General features: G+C 49.5%; 1 protein-coding gene across 1 annotated transcript in view; it reads left to right on the top strand.

Moving 5' to 3' along the window:
* Positions 1-14,806, top strand: part of LOC134945686 (uncharacterized) — a 50,253-nt gene extending 35,447 nt beyond the window's left edge. The window contains exon 4 of the mRNA XM_063935127.1: positions 14,196-14,806. Coding sequence (XP_063791197.1) covers positions 14,196-14,599 — 404 coding nt within the window. The 3' untranslated portion in view covers positions 14,600-14,806. The remainder of the gene's footprint in view (positions 1-14,195) is intronic.
* The last annotated feature ends 5,971 nt before the right edge of the window (positions 14,807-20,777 follow it).

The raw sequence follows: 20,777 nt of genomic DNA, 5'->3' as shown, positions 1-20,777 counted from the left end.
TTGAGCCTTCCAGTCAGGCTCTCGCAGCTAAGTTTGCCAGGATTGCCAGGGTGTTATGCAGATTTTGCGGACGTGTTCTCCAAAAAAGTTGCAGAGGTACTACCTCCCCATCGCCCCTATGACTGTGCCATTGATTTGTTGCCGAATGCTAAGCTTCCCAAGAGCAGGTTGTACTCCCTGTCACGTCCTGAGACTCAGGCTATGGCAGAGTACATTCAGGAGAACTTGGCTAAAGGATTTATCAGACCTTCACAGTCTCCAGTTGGGTCGGGGTTCTTCTTCGTGGGTAAAAAGGACGGTTCATTGCGACCCTGCATCGACTTCAGGGAATTGAACCGTATCACGATTAAAAACTCATACCCACTGCCTCTCATTTCGGTCTTGTTTGACCAGCTCCGTACTGCCACCATTTTTTCTAAGATTGATCTACGCGGTGCGTACAATCTAATCCGAATAAGAGAGGGGGATGAATGGAAGACTGCCTTTAATACCCACTCAGGGCATTATGAATATTTGGTGATGCCTTTTGGGCTCTGTAATGCCCCGGCAGTCTTACAGGATTTCATGAACGATGTGCTCAGGGAATATTTGGATAGATTCTTAGTTGTATACTTAGATGACATCCTAATCTTCTCCCATTCCCTGGAGGAACATCGGAAGCATGTACGCTTAGTCCTCCAGAAACTCAGAGACCACCGGCTTAGGGCGAAGCTGGAGAAGTGCGAATTTGAAGTTCAGCAAATCGCATTTCTAGGATATATTATCTCCCCAGAAGGTTTCCAAATGGAGGGTTCCAAGGTACAGGCAGTCCTGGATTGGGTGCAGCCCACTAGTTTGAAGGCGCTTCAGCGTTTCCTGGGCTTTGCAAATTTTTATAGACGATTTATCGCTGGATTTTTGTCTATAGTGGCGCCCTTGGTGGCACTCACTAAGAAAGGGGCGGATGTTGCTCACTGGTCTCGTGAGGCCAAAGCGGCTTTTGCCCGTCTCAAAAGGGCATTTGTCTCGGCCAAGGTGCTGCGACACCCAGATCCAGAGCGTCCTTTTGTGGTGGAGGTGGATGCCTCTGAGATGGGTATTGGGGCAGTGCTCTCTCAGATGGGAGTGTCTGATAATCGCCTTCATCCCTGTGCTTACTTTTCCCGTAAATTTTCGCCTGCCGAGATGAATTATGACGTGGGTAACCGGGAATTGTTGGCTATTAAGGATGCACTCGAGGAGTGGAGACACTGGCTTGAGGGGGCTAAGTTTGTGGTCTCAATTCTCACCGACCATAAGAATCTGGCATATTTAGAGTCAGCAAAGCGTCTCAATGCCAGGCAGGCACGATGGGCTTTGTTTTTTGCTCGCTTTAATTTTTTGATAACATATCGCCCTGGGTCAAAAAACATCAAGGCTGATGCGCTCTCGCAGAGATTTGCTCCAATCCAGGAGACCACCAAGGAGCCGTTGCCCATTGTGTCCCCATCATGTATTAAAGTGGTCATTACCCAGGACCTCTTGTCATTAGTCCTTAGAGCACAGGAGCAGGCTCCTCCAGACCTTCTGGTAGGTCTTTTGTTTGTGCCTCCTAGGTTAAGACAGCGAGTGTTCCTGGAATTCCATGCCAAGAAGTCGGCAGGTCACCCGGGTATTGCCAGAACTCGGGAGTTGCTATCTAGGGCGGTGTGGTGGCCCTCGGTGGCTAAGGATGTGGATCAGTGGGTTCAGGCATGTGACATCTGTGCCCGAAATAAGACTCCTAGAGGGGTTCCTGTTGGCCGATTACATCCACTCTCTATTCCATCTAAGCCATGGACCCACATTTCAATGGATTTTGTTGTGGACTTGCCCAAATCCTCGGGGATGACAGCCATCTGTGTTGTCGTTGACAGGTTTTCGAAGATGGCGCACTTCGTTCCACTGGTTGGGCTGCCATCGGCCAGACGCCTGTCTGAATTATTTATGCTGCATGTTGTGCGTCTCCACGGGTTGCCACTTGATGTGGTCTCTGACCGCGGATCCCAGTTTGTGGCCAAATTCTGGAGGGCATTTTGTTCCGATCTCCAGATTTCTGTCAGCTTGTCGTCAGGCTACCATCCGCAGTCTAATGGGCAGACTGAAAGGGTGAACCAGTCCTTGGAGCAGTTGCTCAGGTGTTATGTCTCCAAGTGTCAGACTGACTGGGTTGCTCATCTGTCCATGGCGGAGTTTGCCTATAACAACACGGCTCACTCTGCTACAGGGATCTCTCCCTTCATTTGTGTGTATGGGCATCATCCTAAGGCCAATTCTTTTGACCCCCTGGACTCCACGCCTGGTGGTTCCTTTGTCGTTTCGGTCATTAGAGGTATTTGGAGGAAAGTGAAGAAAGCCCTTGTGTCTGTGTCATTAGTGACCAAAAGGGTTTTTGATAAGCGGAACAGACCCTGCAGCTTCAAATTAGGAGACTTCGTCTGGTTGTCTACCAAGAATTTGAAGTTGAGACAGCCATCTCATAAGTTAGGCCCCCGGTTCATCGGCCCTTATAAGATCACCAGGGTTATCAATCCAGTGGCATTTCAGTTAGATCTGCCCCGTTCTTTGGGTATCAATAAAACATTTCATTGTTCCCTTTTAAAACGGGCGATTAGTAATCCTTCTTCCAGAGGAAGACCTTCCCCTCTTCTGATACGTGGCCAGAGGGAGTTTGTTGTTGAAAGGATTCTTGACTCCAAGATGGTTCGGGGTCGGCTGTCATTTTTGGTGCACTGGAAGGGGTATGGCCCGGAGGAGCGGTCGTGGGTGCGCAGTTGTGATCTTCATGCCCCCAGACTGATACTCTCTTTCTTCTCGCAGTTCCCCGATAAACCCGGTGGTAGGGGTTCTTTGACCCCTCGTCAGATGGGGGGTACTGTTAGGGTCTCCTGCCCTGTGCTGCCACGTCGTCATGGCAACCGGGAGACAAGTGCTAGCGGAGTAACCTGAGCGCAGCTGATACTCCGGTTCGGGTCTTTTTCTGTGCAGTGGTTACAGGCAGGGGATCCGGTGCTGATTTTTGTGCTCACAGTCTGTGAGGTCTGAGGGGGGCGTGGACAGAACCTGCTTTATAAGGCCTCTTCTCAGTTTAAGCAGATGCTGCTGAATCTTTGTTGGTTAGTCAGTTCCTGAAAGTTAGCCAGTACTGTGTAGCTTTGTATTTGTTGTTGCTTACTGCAAATAGGCCTGGGGATTTGGTACTACACTCTGCCAATCCAGACCTAGCAGTAAGACTGGAGTCAGTCGTTTAGCCTGCTGAGGTTCTTTTGCTATTCTGTGAACCCAGCAGGTTTGTGGCTGTACTTTCAGACCTGCCTGCATAATCCTCTCTCACTGTGCAGGGCGTCCATGTGTCAGTTTAGTGGCAGTAAGCTGAACCTGGGCCCTGCAAGTGAGAATTAGGATTGTGGAGACTCTCCTTGTGTCTATTATTCCATCTCTGACCAAGGAGTTTACTGCCACACCCGTTGGTAACCCTTTAGTGTTTTGCTGTTGCCCTTAGCAACAGCATTTCGGGTTCTCTACGTATTAAAACACAACATCTTGCTTTTTCCATCTGAGCATTTCTAATACTAGGGAGACACCCAGTTTCTTAGCCTCTGGGCTTCTCTGTTAACTCTGTGTTGGTTTTGTTACCCTATAACCTTCTGTGTACGTTATGTCATATTTCCCAGTCTGTCTGTGAGTTCATTTGTTTTGCATCCCTCTCTGTTCAGACACCAGTACATTCCTGCAGGCACTGGTGTGCATAACAGTTCAAACACCAGTACATTCCTGCAGGCACTGGTGTGCATAACAGACAGCTGGTTGGCAGCGACTTCTCGCCACCAAGGTTTACCAAACCGCCACCGCCATCCGCAACCACAACATTAACCAACTAAGAACAACTAAATAGCCCTACCGAAAAAGACCAAAAATATCCTCCAGGAAAAACTGCACTCCTTCCGGAGAAAGATGAACCCCATCGTCCTGGTCCTTAGCACCTGTAGGGGATGCCTGATCGCCACTCCACCTATGGCCCTGACAAAAGAGACACCACCGAATTCACCTTCTTGCATGCTTTCTCCAGCGCCGAGAAATGCACCGCACCACGCCAATGGAAACGTGGCACCATCAATGCAGACTCCTGGCCAGTGACAACGGATCGCCACCAAATCCGCCTTAACGGACAAAATCAAATCTATGCCCTTAACTCGACCTAGATCATTACCACCCAAATGAATGACGATACAACTAGGGCGACCCCAGCGGCGCTCCCGAGAAAAAATGACCCGCAACAAATCACCCCATAACATACCTCGAACACCTAACCATCGCAATTGCCTGGACCCAAAAACCTCAGCTGCCCTAAGTGCCATGGGATGCTTTGCCACCCAAAAAATATAGGAATGACCAACCAGCCATACTTGGTCCCCAAAATTGATGATAGCTGCAAAAGAAAATATCCTAACATCAGATTATGAACATAGGCCCTCATTCCGAGTTGATCGGTCGCAAGGCGAATTTAGCAGAGTTACACACGCTAAGCCGCCGCCTACTGGGAGTGTATCTTATCTTCTTAAAATTGCGAACGATGTAATCGCAATATTGCGATTACAAACTACTTAGCAGTTTCAGAGTTGCTTCACACTTACTCGGCATCTGCGATCAGTTCAGTGCTTGTCGTTCCTGGTTTGACGTCATAAACACACCCAGCGTTCGCCCAGACACTCCCCCGTTTCTCCGGCCACTCCTGCGTTTTTTCCGGAAACGGTAGCGTTTTCATCCACACGCCCATAAAACGCTGTGTTTCCGTCCAGTAACACCCATTTCCTGTCAATCACACTACGATCGCCGGAGCGAAGAAAAAGCCGTGAGTAAAAATCCATTCTTCATAGCAAAATTACTTGGCGCAGTCACAGTGCGAACATTGCGCATGCGTACTAAGCGGATTTTCACTGCGATGCGTTGAAAAATAACGAGCGAACGACTCGGAATGAGGGCCATGATACATACATAAAGCACAACGTAACAAAAATAAACCCATGTGAAGGAGAAAAATAAAAAAAACTCCCGTGGACCTTGATAGAACAGCCAATTGAAATTAGGCCCCCTCGGAGGAAAAATTTTAAAAATTCGCTTCACACCCTCGATTCCTTAACGGTAAGCGTTCAAAAACCGACGGGTAAACACGTTTTTGGGTTAGCGCAACAGGCGCACTTATAACTTATCCAGGCGGACATAGGACCTATAGGAGGCCGACTTCCAACGGCCCAACTCCCGAATAGCCGCAGAGGATGACCCTGTAGCCGCTGCATGAGTAGCCGCCCCAATCCGAAAGGAATGGGTACCGAAGTCCGCCCCCTGCAAGCCCAATGCCGCCAAACATTTTTTGAACACAGCAGCAAATTGAAATTTTGTCAGAGGGTCAACCCGCGCGTGCACCAGCAACTGGACGCCCCCCGGAGGCCTCAACCGTACATACTCCTGGGTCAACCGCAGCGGGCAAACCCCCGTTTCCTCCTGAGCCTCCAAAGACAACCAGCGGCCCCGACCTGTTTGATCTGTCTTGGATCGCACAATCCTACAGAGCAACAGGCCCTCCTGCAAGCGCACATTTTCGTAAAGTAAACCCGACTCCCGAGACGCCTTGTTGCATGCCACCAACTCGCTCACTCTAAAAGCCCCAAAAAAGGCCAGGGCATACGCACAACTAAACAGCGCCACCTCGAAATCCGATGACGCAATTTGGGGCAGCACACGCAGCAACTCTGCTAGAAGCTGCAACGTCATGGGTCTACGGGAGTCCGCAGGCGCCGGGTGCAACCTAGCCCAACCTTTCAGCGCTCTGGAAAGAACAAAAGACCCCGTGGGGTCCGTCATCCCGTGGAGCCGCGAGTGAAAGGAAATGCCCGCAAGGGCAGATGCCATGGCCGCTTTTGACCTACCGTTTTGGTAATGTTCCCAAACAAAGGTCATCAGGGCGTCGGCTGAGGACTCACCTGCTACCCCGTACCTACGCTGAAAGACCGACCAATCCCACCAGGCTGCATCATACGCTCTGAGAGTGGAGGGAACCAGAGCACACCTTGCTAAAGCAGCTAACCCGACTCGACAATCTGCCAGACAGAAGGCGGGCACTGTAACCCCTCCGCTGCCGCTCCCGGAACCAACGCCCTGAATTTGTCAAATTGGAACCGAGACAATGCATCCGCAATTCCATTGTCAATTCCGGGAACGTGGCGGGCCCCGAAATTAATATTGCGCCGCAAGCAAACTAACACTAGATGCCGTAGCAGCCTCAGAGCCTGCGGCGAGGAGGAACGCTGATTGTTAATCGCATGTACCACACCCAAGTTGTTGCAACTAAACGAGATGTGCCTATTTGCGAACTGGCCGGCCCATAATTCAAGCGCCACTATGATCGGGAACAATTCCAGCAAAAGGAGGTTCTTGGTAAACCCACGCGTTACCCAAGAGGCCGGGCCAGGCAGCCGCGCACCATGACCCAGCAAAAAACGCGCCAAAACCCTGACTGCCTGAGGCATCCGTGAACAATTGCAGCTGCTTACTAGAACAACAAGGCGCCGGCCACAAAACCTCCCTATTGAAGGACACCAGGAAAGAGGCCCAAATCCGCAAATCATCTCTGATCTTGCGGGAAAGGTACACGGTGTGATTCTGCCGGACCGTCCCCGCCGTAGCCCTTTCTAGTTTGCGACAGAAAATCCTACCCATGGGGATAATCCGGCACGCAAAATTGAAAGAACCCAGCAAAGACTGCACTTGCTTGAGCCGAACCCTGCGTTTGTCTAAACAGTCAGTAATTAAACCCAAAAGCTTACGCACTTTATCCTCGGGTAGGCGACAGCAACTCCCCACCGTGTCAATTTCGATACCTAGGTAGCTAAGACAAGTGCAAGGGTCCTCACACTTGTCCTGCGCGACCGGCAGCCCTAACATGTCGAATAATGCTCTAGCCACCGACAGAATATCCCCACAGATCGAACTGTCTCCCGGGCCCACAAAGAGGAAGTCGTCCAGGTAGTGAGCCACCCCCGTTTGGCCGGAGGCGGTCTGGACGCACCAGTGCAAAAATGTGCTAAAACACTCAAAGTAGGCGCAGGAGACCGAACAACCCATGGGGAGACACCGGTCCACGTAAAATTTGCCCCCTAGCTTGAAACCCAGAAAACGCAGGGAATCCGGGTGCAGCGGGAGGAGCCGAAAGGCCGACTCTACGTCCAATTTTGCCAACAGCCCCCCCCGGACCACAATCTCGCACCAAGCGCAGTGCGTCATCAAAAGACTGATAACGTACTCTGCACTCTGCCTCCGGAATAGCGTTGTTGACCGACAAACCCGGAGGGTGCGACAAGTGCTGTATCAAGCGAAACTTGCCCGCGGCCTTCTTGGGCACCACCCCTACTGGGGAAATGCACAAGGAGGGCAGCGGGGGAAAGGTGTAGGGCCCGGCCATGCACCCCAGGCCAATCTCCCCGTCCACTTTCCGCCGGACCTCCTGCGGGAATTCACAAGCCGATCTCAAATTCTGGCGCGCCACCACGTGCACCGAATCCGCGATGGGCAAATGAAAACCGTTACGAAAACCCTCCAAGAGAAAAGACGCCGCCGACTCGTCGGGGTAAAGGCTAAGCCAGCGCCGCAACTCGGGAACTAGAATCGGGGAGAAAGCCTTACTTGCCAACTCCCCCGGCCTCGGCGGGAGCAGAGGGCTTACCGCTTGCCGCTGAGGAGCAATCCTTGGCCGGGTGACTTGCCCCGCACAATTTACACGAGTGGCGAAAAGGACAACTCGCCCCTTTAACGCATTTGCCGTCGTTGTAGGCAAAGCACTTCCCTTTCCCTATCAAGCGGGAAACCGTAGCCCCGGCCGCCCCGGGCTTCTTGACCGTGACGTCCGGGGTGGGCTTAACCTGCTGCGTAACTTCCAACCACACCTCGACATCCTTAAAACCCGCGGGCAGGATGGGGTTGCCATCCTGATTGCGACAGAACTTCTCGTCGTAATCCCGCCAAGCGGAACCCTTGGATTTTAAGTACATGTCATGTACCAAAAACAAATACTTAACTAAATTGGAATACTCCGAGGGCCGCGATTCCGTGTAGCAAGCAGTAAAAAACAAAAAACCACGCAACCACTGGTGAAAATTGCGAAACGCATTTTCCCCAATGCCACCCGGCTTCTTGGCAGCATCAAAACCCTGTCGCATTTCCTCCGTAAGGGTGAATATGTCTACGTACTTCCCCTTCCGGATTTTTTCTCGCATGCGCTTACGAACCCCCCGTGTAACCGCCGTGTTGGCGCAATGCACCATCTCCCCATAACGGGGGGGGTCAAGAGGGACCGGCGGCGCAGGCGTGGCCACCTTCTGCGCCTCCTTCACCATACGCCGCGCGATGAGTCTAGCTAATTTACGCGGGCGCCGCGGAGAGCCTGACGAAACACTGCTAGATGATGAGGAACTACGGGTCGAATTGTGTAAAGGAAGGGTTAGCTCACCTGTGTTAGAAGGACCCGGAACCGCGTCGTCTGTCGCACCAGCCTCCGTTGGTGGCCGCACTTCCCCCGTCGATGTCGCAGCCGTTCGCGACCGTCGCCTCCCACCGGGCGTAGCACCGGCCCCAGCCTGTACCTGTGAGGGAGAAACAGAGGGGACAACAGGCGCTTCATTAGCAATGGTGTGAACCTGCGGGGGAGGAGGCCCCGCCCAGCCGCTCCACGGCGGAGGGCCGGCGGGAAGCTGCCGTGGAGGACCCCCACCCGAGGTGTACCCGACGGCGTGTGTGAAGGCAGCCCCGCCCCCCGCACCGAAACCCACGGGGTAAGAAGGCCGCCATGCAGTATGCGGCGTGTAGCCGCTCGTCCCCGCAAATCCGGATGACACCGGGGGGAACCGAGGGGGTACCGAGAGGTGTGGCCAAATTTGGGCTAACTGATTGGGCTAACTGATTCCCACCGACCAGGGACTGCCACGGTTGCGAGGCCGTAAAGGCAGGGAGGGGCACCGTGACCCGGAGGCCGCCGACCGACCATGTGGTCTGGACGCCGGTGCCCGAGCCGGCAAAGTACGGGTAACATTGTGAAGCGGACGCCAGCGGTATGCCCGCGTAGGTCGCTCCCGTAGCTGCAGGGAACGCCGGCGCGAGAGACCCCGACAGGCCACCGGGGAAAAATTGTCTCTCAGCGAAGCCTTGAGATGCCGCAAACGAGTGAGCCGGGCCGGGCAGCTGCTAAGCCGCCGCTATGGACGACTGAGTCGCCACCAGCTGAAATGCCCCCGGCGGGCCGGGGGACACGGCCTGCAGCCCGACGTACGAGGACCCCGCCACGTGTAGCCTAGCCATGGGTGGCCGGGGGCCGAACTCAAAAGCCCCTGATGCTTAGTTCCCATCCGGGAACCCCTGCCATGAAACTAACGACGGGGCGGGTGTTGCGGCAGCGAACCCCTCCTCAACCACACCCCCAGCCCCGTGGCCACTGAGCCCCAATCCCCTTCCCCCATCCCCAATTCTATATAAGGGCGCCGCAGGCCCCTCCGCAGGGAGGGGTAAATGTGTAGTGGGGACAGCGCTGGGGGCCGCGGGCAATTCACCCAGCAGTCCCCTATCCAAGTTCCCCCTAGAATGACCCGTCCCCACCCCGCCCTCCGCCGCCCCGTCACGGCCGCTGGGAGCCGCTTGCGGGGAAGGCGGGGGAGGCCCGGCGCCGTCCAGCGCACTCGACGAGGGAGCCGCTGGAGCCTGCATTGCCGTTGACGCCGGCGACCGCGGCCCGGCCGGGCCGCGTGTCCTGGCACTACGCGCTGCGCGGCCGCTGGCCGCCTGTCTCCGGCTGGCAGGGCAGCGGGCCGTCGCGGCCCGACCCCGCCGCATGGCCACCGCAGACATAGGCAACCTCCGGGGAGCAGCACTAGGGGAGCGGGAGCAGGGGTTGTTCCCGGCCTCCACGAGGCGGCGGGGCAGAACGTCTTGGACGCGGCATGTCAGGAGGAGAGGGAAAGGCAGCTTAGGGAAGCAGAAGCACTGTGCCCAATCTGTTACTAATAAGGGTGGGGAGGGGAAGGGTGTACAATGAAAAACAGCAATATACTGCAAAAACAGCACAAGTGTATAAGTCTTGCTATATTTATCCTTCCTGGGCCATACAATGAATGGCAAGAGGAAGTCTAGGAAAATGGCCCCCACCTATATACTATCCTAAGACCCTCCTATTAAACTTGATGCACAACCTTCTAATCCAATAGGAAAAAACCAACAGGGAAAACTGATCTGCCTAGCAACTGCTTAGTCATTAAACAACCAATCACAAAAAGTTGATCTCTTATATGGCCTCAGGCTTATGCAGCCTTCAGCTTATCTAATGTCCATTTCCATCCAGTGCTGAAATTCCCATTAGGCAGGTGAGGCAGGTGCCTGGGGCAGCACCTTTTTGGGGGGGGCGGCGGCACTTGGATGCTGTGTTGGTACTGTCAGCCAAAAAGTACCAGTAACTGCAAGACATTTCCACTGTACTGTACCATACGCCATCCGTAATGGAATGTAAACGGGTAGGACACGCACATACTGCCCCTGTAACCTGTCCCACATAGTAAATATGTATACATACCGTATATACTCGAGTATAATCCGACTTTTTCAGCACGTTTTTTGTGTGCTGAAAAAGCCCCCTCGGCTTATACTCGAGTCAGTGGAAGGAGGGACACGGAGGGCACAGCGCGCGGCTCTCCTGTGTCCCTCCTGCGTCTCCGACTCCGGCGGCGCGCGCGTGTGTGTGTGTTAAATAAACTGCCCGTTCGTGAGCTCTGATTGGCTCATGAACCGGCACTTCATTTAACACATACACGCAGTAGCGGATCTTGCCACGGGCAAGCAGGACTTTTGCCCGGGGCGCCGCCTTCCGGAGGGCGCTGGCGCCTTCCGGAGGGCGCCGCACCGTGGCAAGATCCGCCACTGCTGCCCGCTGTGTCCCCTGTCCGCCTCCGCTGCCATCCCCGTCCGCGGTCCGCCTCCTGTGAAGGGAACTACTAGACGCTATGCGTCTAGTTTCCCTTCGTGGAGAGTAACTTTGCTGAGCGGTGCGCGATGACGTCATCGCGCACCGCACAGCAAAGGTCCTCTCCACGAAGGGAACTAGACGCATAGCGTCTAGTTTCCCTTCGTGGAGAGGACCTTTTGCTGTGCGGTGCGCAATGACGTCATCGCGCACCGCTCAGCATTTCAAGGGGCCCACGCCCCCTGTATTAGGCGATGCCCCATTTCTTGCCCAGGGCGCAGTGCGCCCTTGGACCAGCCCTGCATACACGCCGCCGGAGACGGAGACGCAGGAGGGACACAGGAGAGCCGCGCACTGTGCCCTCCGTGTCCCTCCTTTAGAAGACAATGCGGGAGCGATGGAGAGTAAGTACCCTTCCTGGCACTGTGGGGCATATCTGGCAGCATGAGGGCACATCTGGCACAGTGGGGCATATCTGGCAGCATGGGGGCATATCTGGCACAGTGGGGCATATCTGGCACAGTGGGGCATATCTGGCAGCATGAGGGCATATCTGGCACTGTGGGGCATATCTGGCACAGTGGGGCATATCTGGCATATCTGGCAGCATGAGGGCATATCTGGCATATCTGGCACTGTGGGGCATATCTGGCAGCATGAGGGCATATCTGGCATATCTGGCACTGTGGGGCATATCTGGCAGCATGAGGGCATATCTGGCACTGTGGGGCATATCTGGCAAAGTGGGGCATATCTGGCATATCTGGCAGCATGAGGGCATATCTGGCATATCTGGCACTGTGGGGCATATCTGGCAGCATGAGGGCATATCTGGCACTGTGGGGCATATCTGGCAGCATGAGGGTATATCTGGCACTGTAGGGCATATCTGGCAGCATGAGGGCATATCTGGCACTGTAGGGCATATCTGGCAGCATGAGGGTATATCTGGCACTGGGGCATATCTGGCAGCATGAGGGCATATCTGGCATATCTGGCACTGTGGGGCATATCTGGCAGCATGAGGGCATATCTGGCAATGTAGGGCATATCTGGCAGCATGAGGGCACATCTGGCACTGGGGCATATCTGGCAGCATGAGGGCATATCTGGCATATCTGGCACTGTGGGGCATATCTGGCAGCATGAGGGCATATCTGGCAATGTAGGGCATATCTGGCAGCATGAGGGCACATCTGGCACTGTGGGGCATATCTGGCACTGTGGGGCATATCTGGCAGCATGAGGGCACATCTGGCACATCAGGCACTGTGGGGCATATCTGGCACTGTGGGGCATATCTGGCACATCAGGCACTGTGGGGCATATCTGGCAGTATGAGGGCATATCTGGCACTGTGGGGCATATCTGGCAGCATGAGGGCATATCTGGCACTGTGGGGCATATCTGGCAGCATGAGGGCGTATCTGGCACTGAGGGCTGTGTACGGCTAGAGCTGCATTTCCCACCCTAGGCTTATACTCGAGTCAATGAGTTTTCCCAGGTTTTTGTGGTAAAATTGGGTACCTCGGCTTATATTCGGGTCGACTTATACTCGAGTATATACGGTAATTAAAAAAACTTTTAATTAGTGGCTTTTTTATTATTTTACCCAAACACACCTTATTCAGGCGCTAATATGTAAATAAATTATGTAAAATTGTGTATATAGGAAATCTTTCCAAAATCAAACAAGCAGCAATTAAGTCCAGTTGTGTCTGTGTACACACAACTATGACTGGCAACCGCTAGCTGGTGACCAAACACAAAGCAACACTATAGAGAAAATATTTTTTTATCACTTTTTGCGCTATAAATATCTCAGGTGCATAGATGACTGAACGCACACATCGTCAATTAGTATTTATATACCTTTATATCAGAATTCAAAATAAATTGACAAACATTTAATATCAAATAGAACTAATAACAATTAGCATACGGCATCCAATGTTATATAAAAAAAATCGTCACGTGACTATCGCTGTGTCTTCTATAGGCACAGTACAATTAACTTAGAAGCAATAAAAATTATATACTGTATATGTATATATATATATATATATATATATATATATACACAGGTCTGGGATTCAGGGTCGACACCAATAAGATCAACATCACTTAGGTCGACACACCTTACGTCGACACATGAAATAGGTCAACACGGGCACAAGGTTGACATGAACAAGGTGGAAATGTAAAAAGGTCGACATGAGTTTTATATGTCTTTTTGGTGTCGTTTTCTCCGTAATGTGACCGGGAACCCCAATTAGTGCACCTTGTCCACTCGCGTGGCTCGCTTCACTAGGGTTACCAATCCCAATTGTAGTCCACGTGGATCGTAAAGTATGAAAAAGTTCAAAAAATAAAAAAGTGAAAAACTCACGTCAGCCTTTTTTCATGTCAACCTTTTGTTCACGTCGACCTATTTCAGCTGTTGGCATAAGGTGTTTCGACCAGTTGGTGTCGACCTAAGTGGTTTCGACCTTATTGGTATCGACCTAGAGTGCGGACACCATATATATATATATATATATATATATATAAACAGGTCCTTCGGCAGCACTCCCAATCTCAAAAAACAACTGTCCGGTGCCCTCCTAGTCCCGTATGGCAGCGGGACAACAATAGTATGCAGACGGCGGCACTCCGGTAATACAAAAGATACACAAGCAGGTGTAATGAAACAACGTTTCGAAGTTTAATTACTTCATCCTCGTCCTCAGGTGTAATGAAACAACGTTTCGAAGTTTAATTACTTCTACCTGAGGACGAAGTAATTAAACTTCGAAACGTTGTTTCATTACACCTGCTTGTGTATCTTTTGTATTACCGGAGTGCCGCCGTCTGCATACTATATATATATATATGTAAAAAAACTTAGTTAATATGTATACATAATTAAAAATGAAAAAATATTCATATTGTCTTTTTTATTATTCTATTAAATTGGCTATCAGCAAATAACAGCTTATAACGAATCAATGAAAATAATAAAATTAGGCTTGAAGGGTGGCTGCCACTGTGGTGTCTAGGGGCACCCTCACCCCCAAACTGCCCCTGTTTCCATCCTTCCATCTTCTGACATCACTTTAGCAGATCCAATAATAACAATTCCGGAAGGAGTGTATATTACATACTGTATCTGGCCATGACTGTACATGCAGAGTAACACTTATGCTGTATGATGTCTCCGCAGGAATATTTCCATTGGTCGTTCTCACCCATAAGACACACCAAAATTACAGGAATGTGAGGGAAAGGTTTGATAACATGGACGTGGAACAGATTTTTCCAGTTGAAAATTTCACCCCAGAAGATCATTTGAAAACAAGAGGAAAACATGAGAATATTCTAAAGTTTTTCATTGAAGTGATTAAAGACGTTACATTCCGTGTGGAGCGAATCGGCAATCCGGAGTCAGAAAGACAGAAACGGAAGGAATTTGTTCTTAAATACGTATATGACAGTGGAAAACAAAAGGAAAGGGAGGAGGCTGATAGGCAAAGGGAGGAGGCTGACAGGCGAAGGGAGGAGGCTGAAAGACGTATAAGAAACAGTCGGGTTCCTGTGAAAGAAGAAGGAGGTTGTATTACAATGTAATGTAGATTTCACTCACACAATTTGTTTTGAATCTCTGAAATCATCATACAGTATTTAAAGTGATTTATTTGCAGGTTGCGATAAATTAAAACTACTGTAAACATTTATTATTAACTGAATATTAAATTGTAATTAGTTTGGCTATGTAATAAATGATAAATAGCTTTTTTGTTGTGCTCAGAATAAAGACGCAGCATCAGATCACCATCGGGACCATTGCTTACTCAGAATGACTCCGGGAACTTCTCTAGCAGGGCCAAAAGTAGACCCTGACTTTTAAACGCCTACAAAATAGGGGTGATAAGCTATAAGATATGTTGTACAGTCCACGTTGCTGATCCCACTTCGAACACCAATGGCTATAGCATGTCAACCATGCTGCAGTTGGAGCAAACATGCAGGACCTGTTCTACACATGCGCAACATGGGTCCTGCGCATGTGAAGTCTACCCGCCTTCAGAGATGTGCGCAAATCATCGGGTTTACGCACAACTCTGAATCAGGCCCTGAAACTTTTCCTTGAACTGCTTAAAAAAAATATGGCACCTTGGTAGTTGTGTGTATGAGGATTGCACCTTGGTATCTGTGTGTATGAGGATTGCACCTTGGTATCTGTGTGTATGAGGATGACACCTTGGTATCTGTGTGTATGAGGATGGCACCTTGGTAGCTGTGTGTATGAGGATTGTACCTTGGTATCTGTGTGTATGAGGATGGCACCTTGGTATCTGTGTGCATAAGGTTGGCCCCTTGGTATCTGTGTGTATGAGGATGGCACCTTGGTATCTGTGTGTATGAGGATGGCACCTTGGTATCTGTGTGTATGAGGATGGCACCTTGGTATCTGTGTGCATAAGGTTGGCACCTTAGTATCTGTGTGTATGAGGATGGCACCTTGGTATCTGTGTGTATGAGGATGGCACCATGGTATCTGTGTGCATAAGGTTGGCACCTTGGTATCTGTGTGTATGAGGATGGCACCTTGGTATCTGTGTGCATAAGGATAACACCTTGGTAGCTGTGTGTATGAGGATGGCACCTTGGTAGCTGTGTGTATGAGAATGGCATCTTGGTAGCTGTGTGTATAAGGAAAGCACCTTGGTATCTGTGTGTATGAGGATGGCACCTTGGTATCTGTGTTTATGAAGATGGCACCTTGGAATCTGTGTGCCTAAGTATAGCACCTTCGTACCTGTGTATATGAGGATGGCACCTTGGTAGCTGTGTGTATGAGGATGGCACCTTGGTTTCTGTGTGCATAAGGATAGCACCTTGGTATGTGTGTGTATGAGGATAGCACCTTGGTATCTGTGTGCATAAGGATAGCACCTTGGTATCTGTGTGTATGAGGATGGCACTTTGGTATCTGTGTGTATGAGGATAGCACCTTGGTATCTGTGTGTATGCAGATGGCACCTTGGTATCTGTGTGTATGAGGATGACACCTTGGTATCTGTGTGTATAAGGATATCACCTTGGTATCTGTGTGTATGAGGATGGCACCTTGGTATCTGTGTGCATAAGGACAGCTGTGTCAGGTTCGGTTTGGTTTGTGTCCCCGGAGGGGGCGCTAGTGGGTCAGTGGAGGTAGGATGGAAGAAGTGAGGAAACTGGATTGGATTCCTGCGCATGTGCGCGATGTTGTTTTATTGAATGAAAAGTAAAACAATATGGCAGCAGGAATACTTTGGAGAAATAAACAATAATAAATGCAATGGGTATGGTGCAGCGTGGAAGCTGAGAGTCTATGGCAAAACAGTGAGAGTCTATGGCAAAACAGTAAGAGTCTATGGCAAAACAGTATGATAGTATGGTTGATCAATATGCTGCTATGGGAACCAGAGATGATAAACACGTGGAGCCAGCAGAGGTGATGATAATGGTAGCAAACCTGGTAGCAGATGCAGAAGACTTGATGCAGGGTTCACGGTGCTATTGGGAAAGCACAGGCAGCTTGCAAGCTGATTCACAGGTGAGGTGATGAGCTGCACCTGGAGATGGAGTCTCTACAGCTGAGGCTGAAGCACCCTGTGTTGGAGATTGGTGTGAAGCCTGTAAATGAATGCAGGAGTTGCTGATGCTTGTAGTTCCACGGAGCTATAGTAGGATAACCAGGAACACGGAGTAACAAGCAGGTAACCAGGAACACAGAGGAACAGGTAGGTAACCAGGAACACAGGGGATCCAGGAGGGTAACCAGGAACACGGAGGATCCAGGAAGGTAACCAGGAACACAGGGGATCTGGAGACTGGAACACAGGAACTTGCACACTGAATGTAGCAGGAGAGCTGGAGTGGTTGCTGGAACTTGTAGTTCCACAGGAACAGCTGGAAACTGGAATGGAACTGTTACAGCTGGAAACTGGAACAGAACAGCTGGGAACTGGAACTGAACAGCTGGGACCTGTAGTTCCACAGGTCCAATACACAAGGATATCTCTGTAGACAGAGGACTGCAAACAGGAGCCGCCTGTTCACAGAATGTGACGTTTTGTCCAAGGCGATGTGAGAGAGCCACAAACTGGAAGTTATACCTCCTGCCCAGCAGTGATTGGACACAAACTGCAGGCGGAGATACTAGCTGGATTGGGTGTCCAGATCAGCTGTGAGTTAGTTGAAGCACTATGTACTCCAGGCTGCAGAGGATTGAAAACTAGAACTGGAACAGAACTGAACTGCTGGGACCTGTAGTTCCACGGCAGTGATGCGATGGAAAATGCAGATTCCTGACAGTATCCCCCCTTTTATGGGTGGGCACCGAACACCCACGCTGGAACTTGGAGGAACCTTGAAAAAGAACTTAGGAAAACACAAAAGCAGAGATCCTCAAAAGTCTTCCCAACTTTCATCTTCAGAAGACAGATTTTCCTCGTCAGAACAAGTAGACCATTCAGGGTCATTTGAGACAGAATTTACTTCCTGGGAAAAGGCATAGCTAGGAAGGATAGAACCTCCCATAATGTAACTTGAGTCTTCATCAACAAACTCACTTTCAGAGTCAGAGTCCAGGTCTAGTGTGGTCATGGGAGCCTTTTGTTTAGGAACAACAGAATCTGAGACAATCTGTGGACCAGTGAATTTGAAGCTATATGAGACACCAGGACTAGGGTTTACGGCAGCATAGCCAACACTTACGTCAACAGATGGTAGACTTTGAACTGGTTCTGGAGCTCTCCAATTCCTGTAATTCTTGAAATCTCTGATACATTGATTCAACAGAACCTGTTCTTGTTTGGAAGGAGTTGAGTCGAAAAACTGAGAACTGGAAGACTGATCAGAAGACTGAGCAGATGTTGAATCCGGGGAGTCAATACTTTCAGAAGTGTTACTGTAGGATGGAGACACGGAAGTATATGCAACTTTCAAGTCTGAAGTCTGTGAACTTTGTCTTGACTTTACAGCTTGGAAATCTTTAATAGCTTGGTCTAATGTATCCTGATCTTGCACAGACAGAGATGTTGGAGAGGATTTAGCAGTAGACAAACTGTTGACAAATTGGCCAGAATGCCCAGATGACTCTGAATGCATAAACTATGGAGCAAACTCCTGTTTTACGGCTTCGCAGAAAGCGGGAAGATCACTCAGTAGCGGATCCTTAGATTCAATGAGAGGATTCGCCCAGTCCAGTGCTCTACCTTTGAAGAACAGGAGGAAGTATCTGATTGCATTGGCTGGAGAAATAGCATAAACAGGATTAGGTATTTGTGGTGAGCGCTGTCCCCCTCTAGGGATGTTCATATAAATTACTCAATGTCCAAGTACCTTAAACAAACATTTTTTATTGCATCCATGATAATTTTGTGACACAATGCACATTAAACATGGATTGGACATACATGAAACATAAAACGTTAAAAAGAATTGGTTATTGCACAGACCCTTGGTTGTAAACAAATGACAATATAGTCTAGGTGCAATTCATATGATGGTGCAATTTCTGGTTCATAACGTAAGAGGCATGTGGTGTGTGCCTTTGATGTAGATTGGGGTTCCAGCTGGCAGCCCAGCAACACACCACACACTTTGCCAATGTAGATGGATAACACAGGTTCCCGGTAAGAGTCCAAAGAAATCACAATTCCATTAGTACGGCACAACGCGGTTCGGATGTTACATCCTTTCTCAAGTGCATCTGTGATGTTGTGTGCTATTTTCCTTTTTAAACCCCCTTTCCGGAAATGAATTAGTTTGGATTTCCCGCCGTTTGCATTCCAAGTTGCTCCCGGAGCCGGATATAGATGTTTTGTATTCCGCGATCGTCAGTGAAAACATCCGCAACATCTCTACCGGATCCGGAAGTGTGCGCTCCATCACTCGCTGTCATCGACGGAAACCCCAGGGGCCCGTGGCACACGACGCCTCCACCACTCACATCCGCAATCATCAGCGGAAATGATATCATTTGCGTTCCACCTCTTGGCCAAACCCGGAAGTATATGCGTTCCATTCATCGTGAACATAGATAGGAGATGATATCCCTTATTGAGTGCTCAGATTTCCATCATATTCACAAAAAACAAAGATTCTTCTTCTTGATATAATGGATCCTTTGCTAATATAAGTTGCCCATTTAAAAAATCTGCATGGTACTTCGTTCCCATGTAGTCCATCCCTACCGGCAACATTATATTTTATTTTGACATGTGGAGAAAGAGAGATAAAAACCAGATTAAAAATTGAACATAAAACATTTTATTGCATCATAAACCATTTTAGTTCAAAGTCTGAGTTGAGACCATTAGGAACCAATGTGTTTAAAACATATATCCATTCCATTTCCTTTTTTGCCAAGCGTACATCAATATCTCTATTTCTACTAGTTTCTTTTATTTGTTCAATCCCCATAAATCGTTTAATTTCAAATTCACAATTTTTATGAGAGTTTTTAAAATGCTGTGATAACGGGTGATTTAATTGCCCCTTCCTTATATTATATATATGCTCTGCCATACGTGTTTTTAAATTACGGGTGGTCTTACCTATATATATAAGTCCGCACATACATTCTATTAAATAGATTATATTACGCGAATGGCAAGTGATGAAACTTCCTATATTATAGGATTTATCATGCACTTCAAAAGAGGTAATTTTCCTGGAATTAAAAGAATTGTTGGTGGAGCGGCACATCAAACAAGAGCCACATCGATGAAACCCCTTTGTTCTTTCACTAGTTATTTTGGGGTCATATAGTGTGCTATTAACTAATCTATCTTTGAGTGAAGGAGCTCGTCGATATATAAATTTTGGTTTTTTAGGTAGATGGTCTTTCAAAATGGGATCTTCCTGTAGGACCCTCCAATTCTTCTGTATACTTTTTTCCATTAGTTTAAAATGAGATCCATATTGGCTGATAAAAGCCCATTGTAATGATGGATCATCTTTTTTGTTGTTGGTATTACACTTCAAAAGATCTTCCCTTCTGGAGAAATAGTCACTGAAGATTCCGACTCAGTAAAAGCGAGGTATTGGCTCGCCACTGCACGAAACTGAGCATAGTCACCATCAAAGTAGACTGGAGCTTTTGTATCTAGTGGACACTTGGAAGGCTGAATGTCAGTTGAAGTCTCGGAAGACAATGTAAGACACTTGAGAGTTGAGGACTGGAATAAGCATTCAGAAGCAGGAGTAGAATCAACTTGAAATGCTCGAGGGTGGAGAGAGGACGTCATCTCCTGGATTGACTGACGGGAATTCTCTGCTGAGGTTGACAGAACGCTAGAAGCTTCATCTTGGGGTGAGATGCTTAGTGCCTCCATCTGGGTTGAGGCAACTGCAATATCTGCAAGAACCGTAGACTCTGGACATAGCGACGGGAGTTGCTTACTTGAAACACTGGAGAGAACCACACCGGGTTCAGAGGAACTGGAATCGCTAGGGACAGATAGCAACTTTGGACAAACGGATGGATCCGGAACTTGTACAGGATTATTTGAATTGACTTGAACCGAAGGAGGCTGATCTGGACAGACGGATGGGACCAGATTGGGTCCAGAAAAGCTTGAACCGGCTGGAACCGGAGGAGTCTTCGGACAGACGGATAGGACCGGATTTGATCCGAAGAGACTGGAATCGTCTGGAACCGAAGGAGGTTTACTGAAATCGGCTGGAACCGAAGGAGGCTGATCCGGACAGACGGATGGGACCGGATTGGGTCCGGAAGAGCTTGAAGTGGCAG

The sequence above is a fragment of the Pseudophryne corroboree genome, chromosome 7 (assembly GCF_028390025.1).
Source record: "Pseudophryne corroboree isolate aPseCor3 chromosome 7, aPseCor3.hap2, whole genome shotgun sequence".
Taxonomy (NCBI): Eukaryota; Metazoa; Chordata; class Amphibia; order Anura; family Myobatrachidae; genus Pseudophryne; species Pseudophryne corroboree.
Note: the sequence above shows the minus strand (reverse complement) of the source record. Positions and strands in the feature narration are given on the sequence as shown.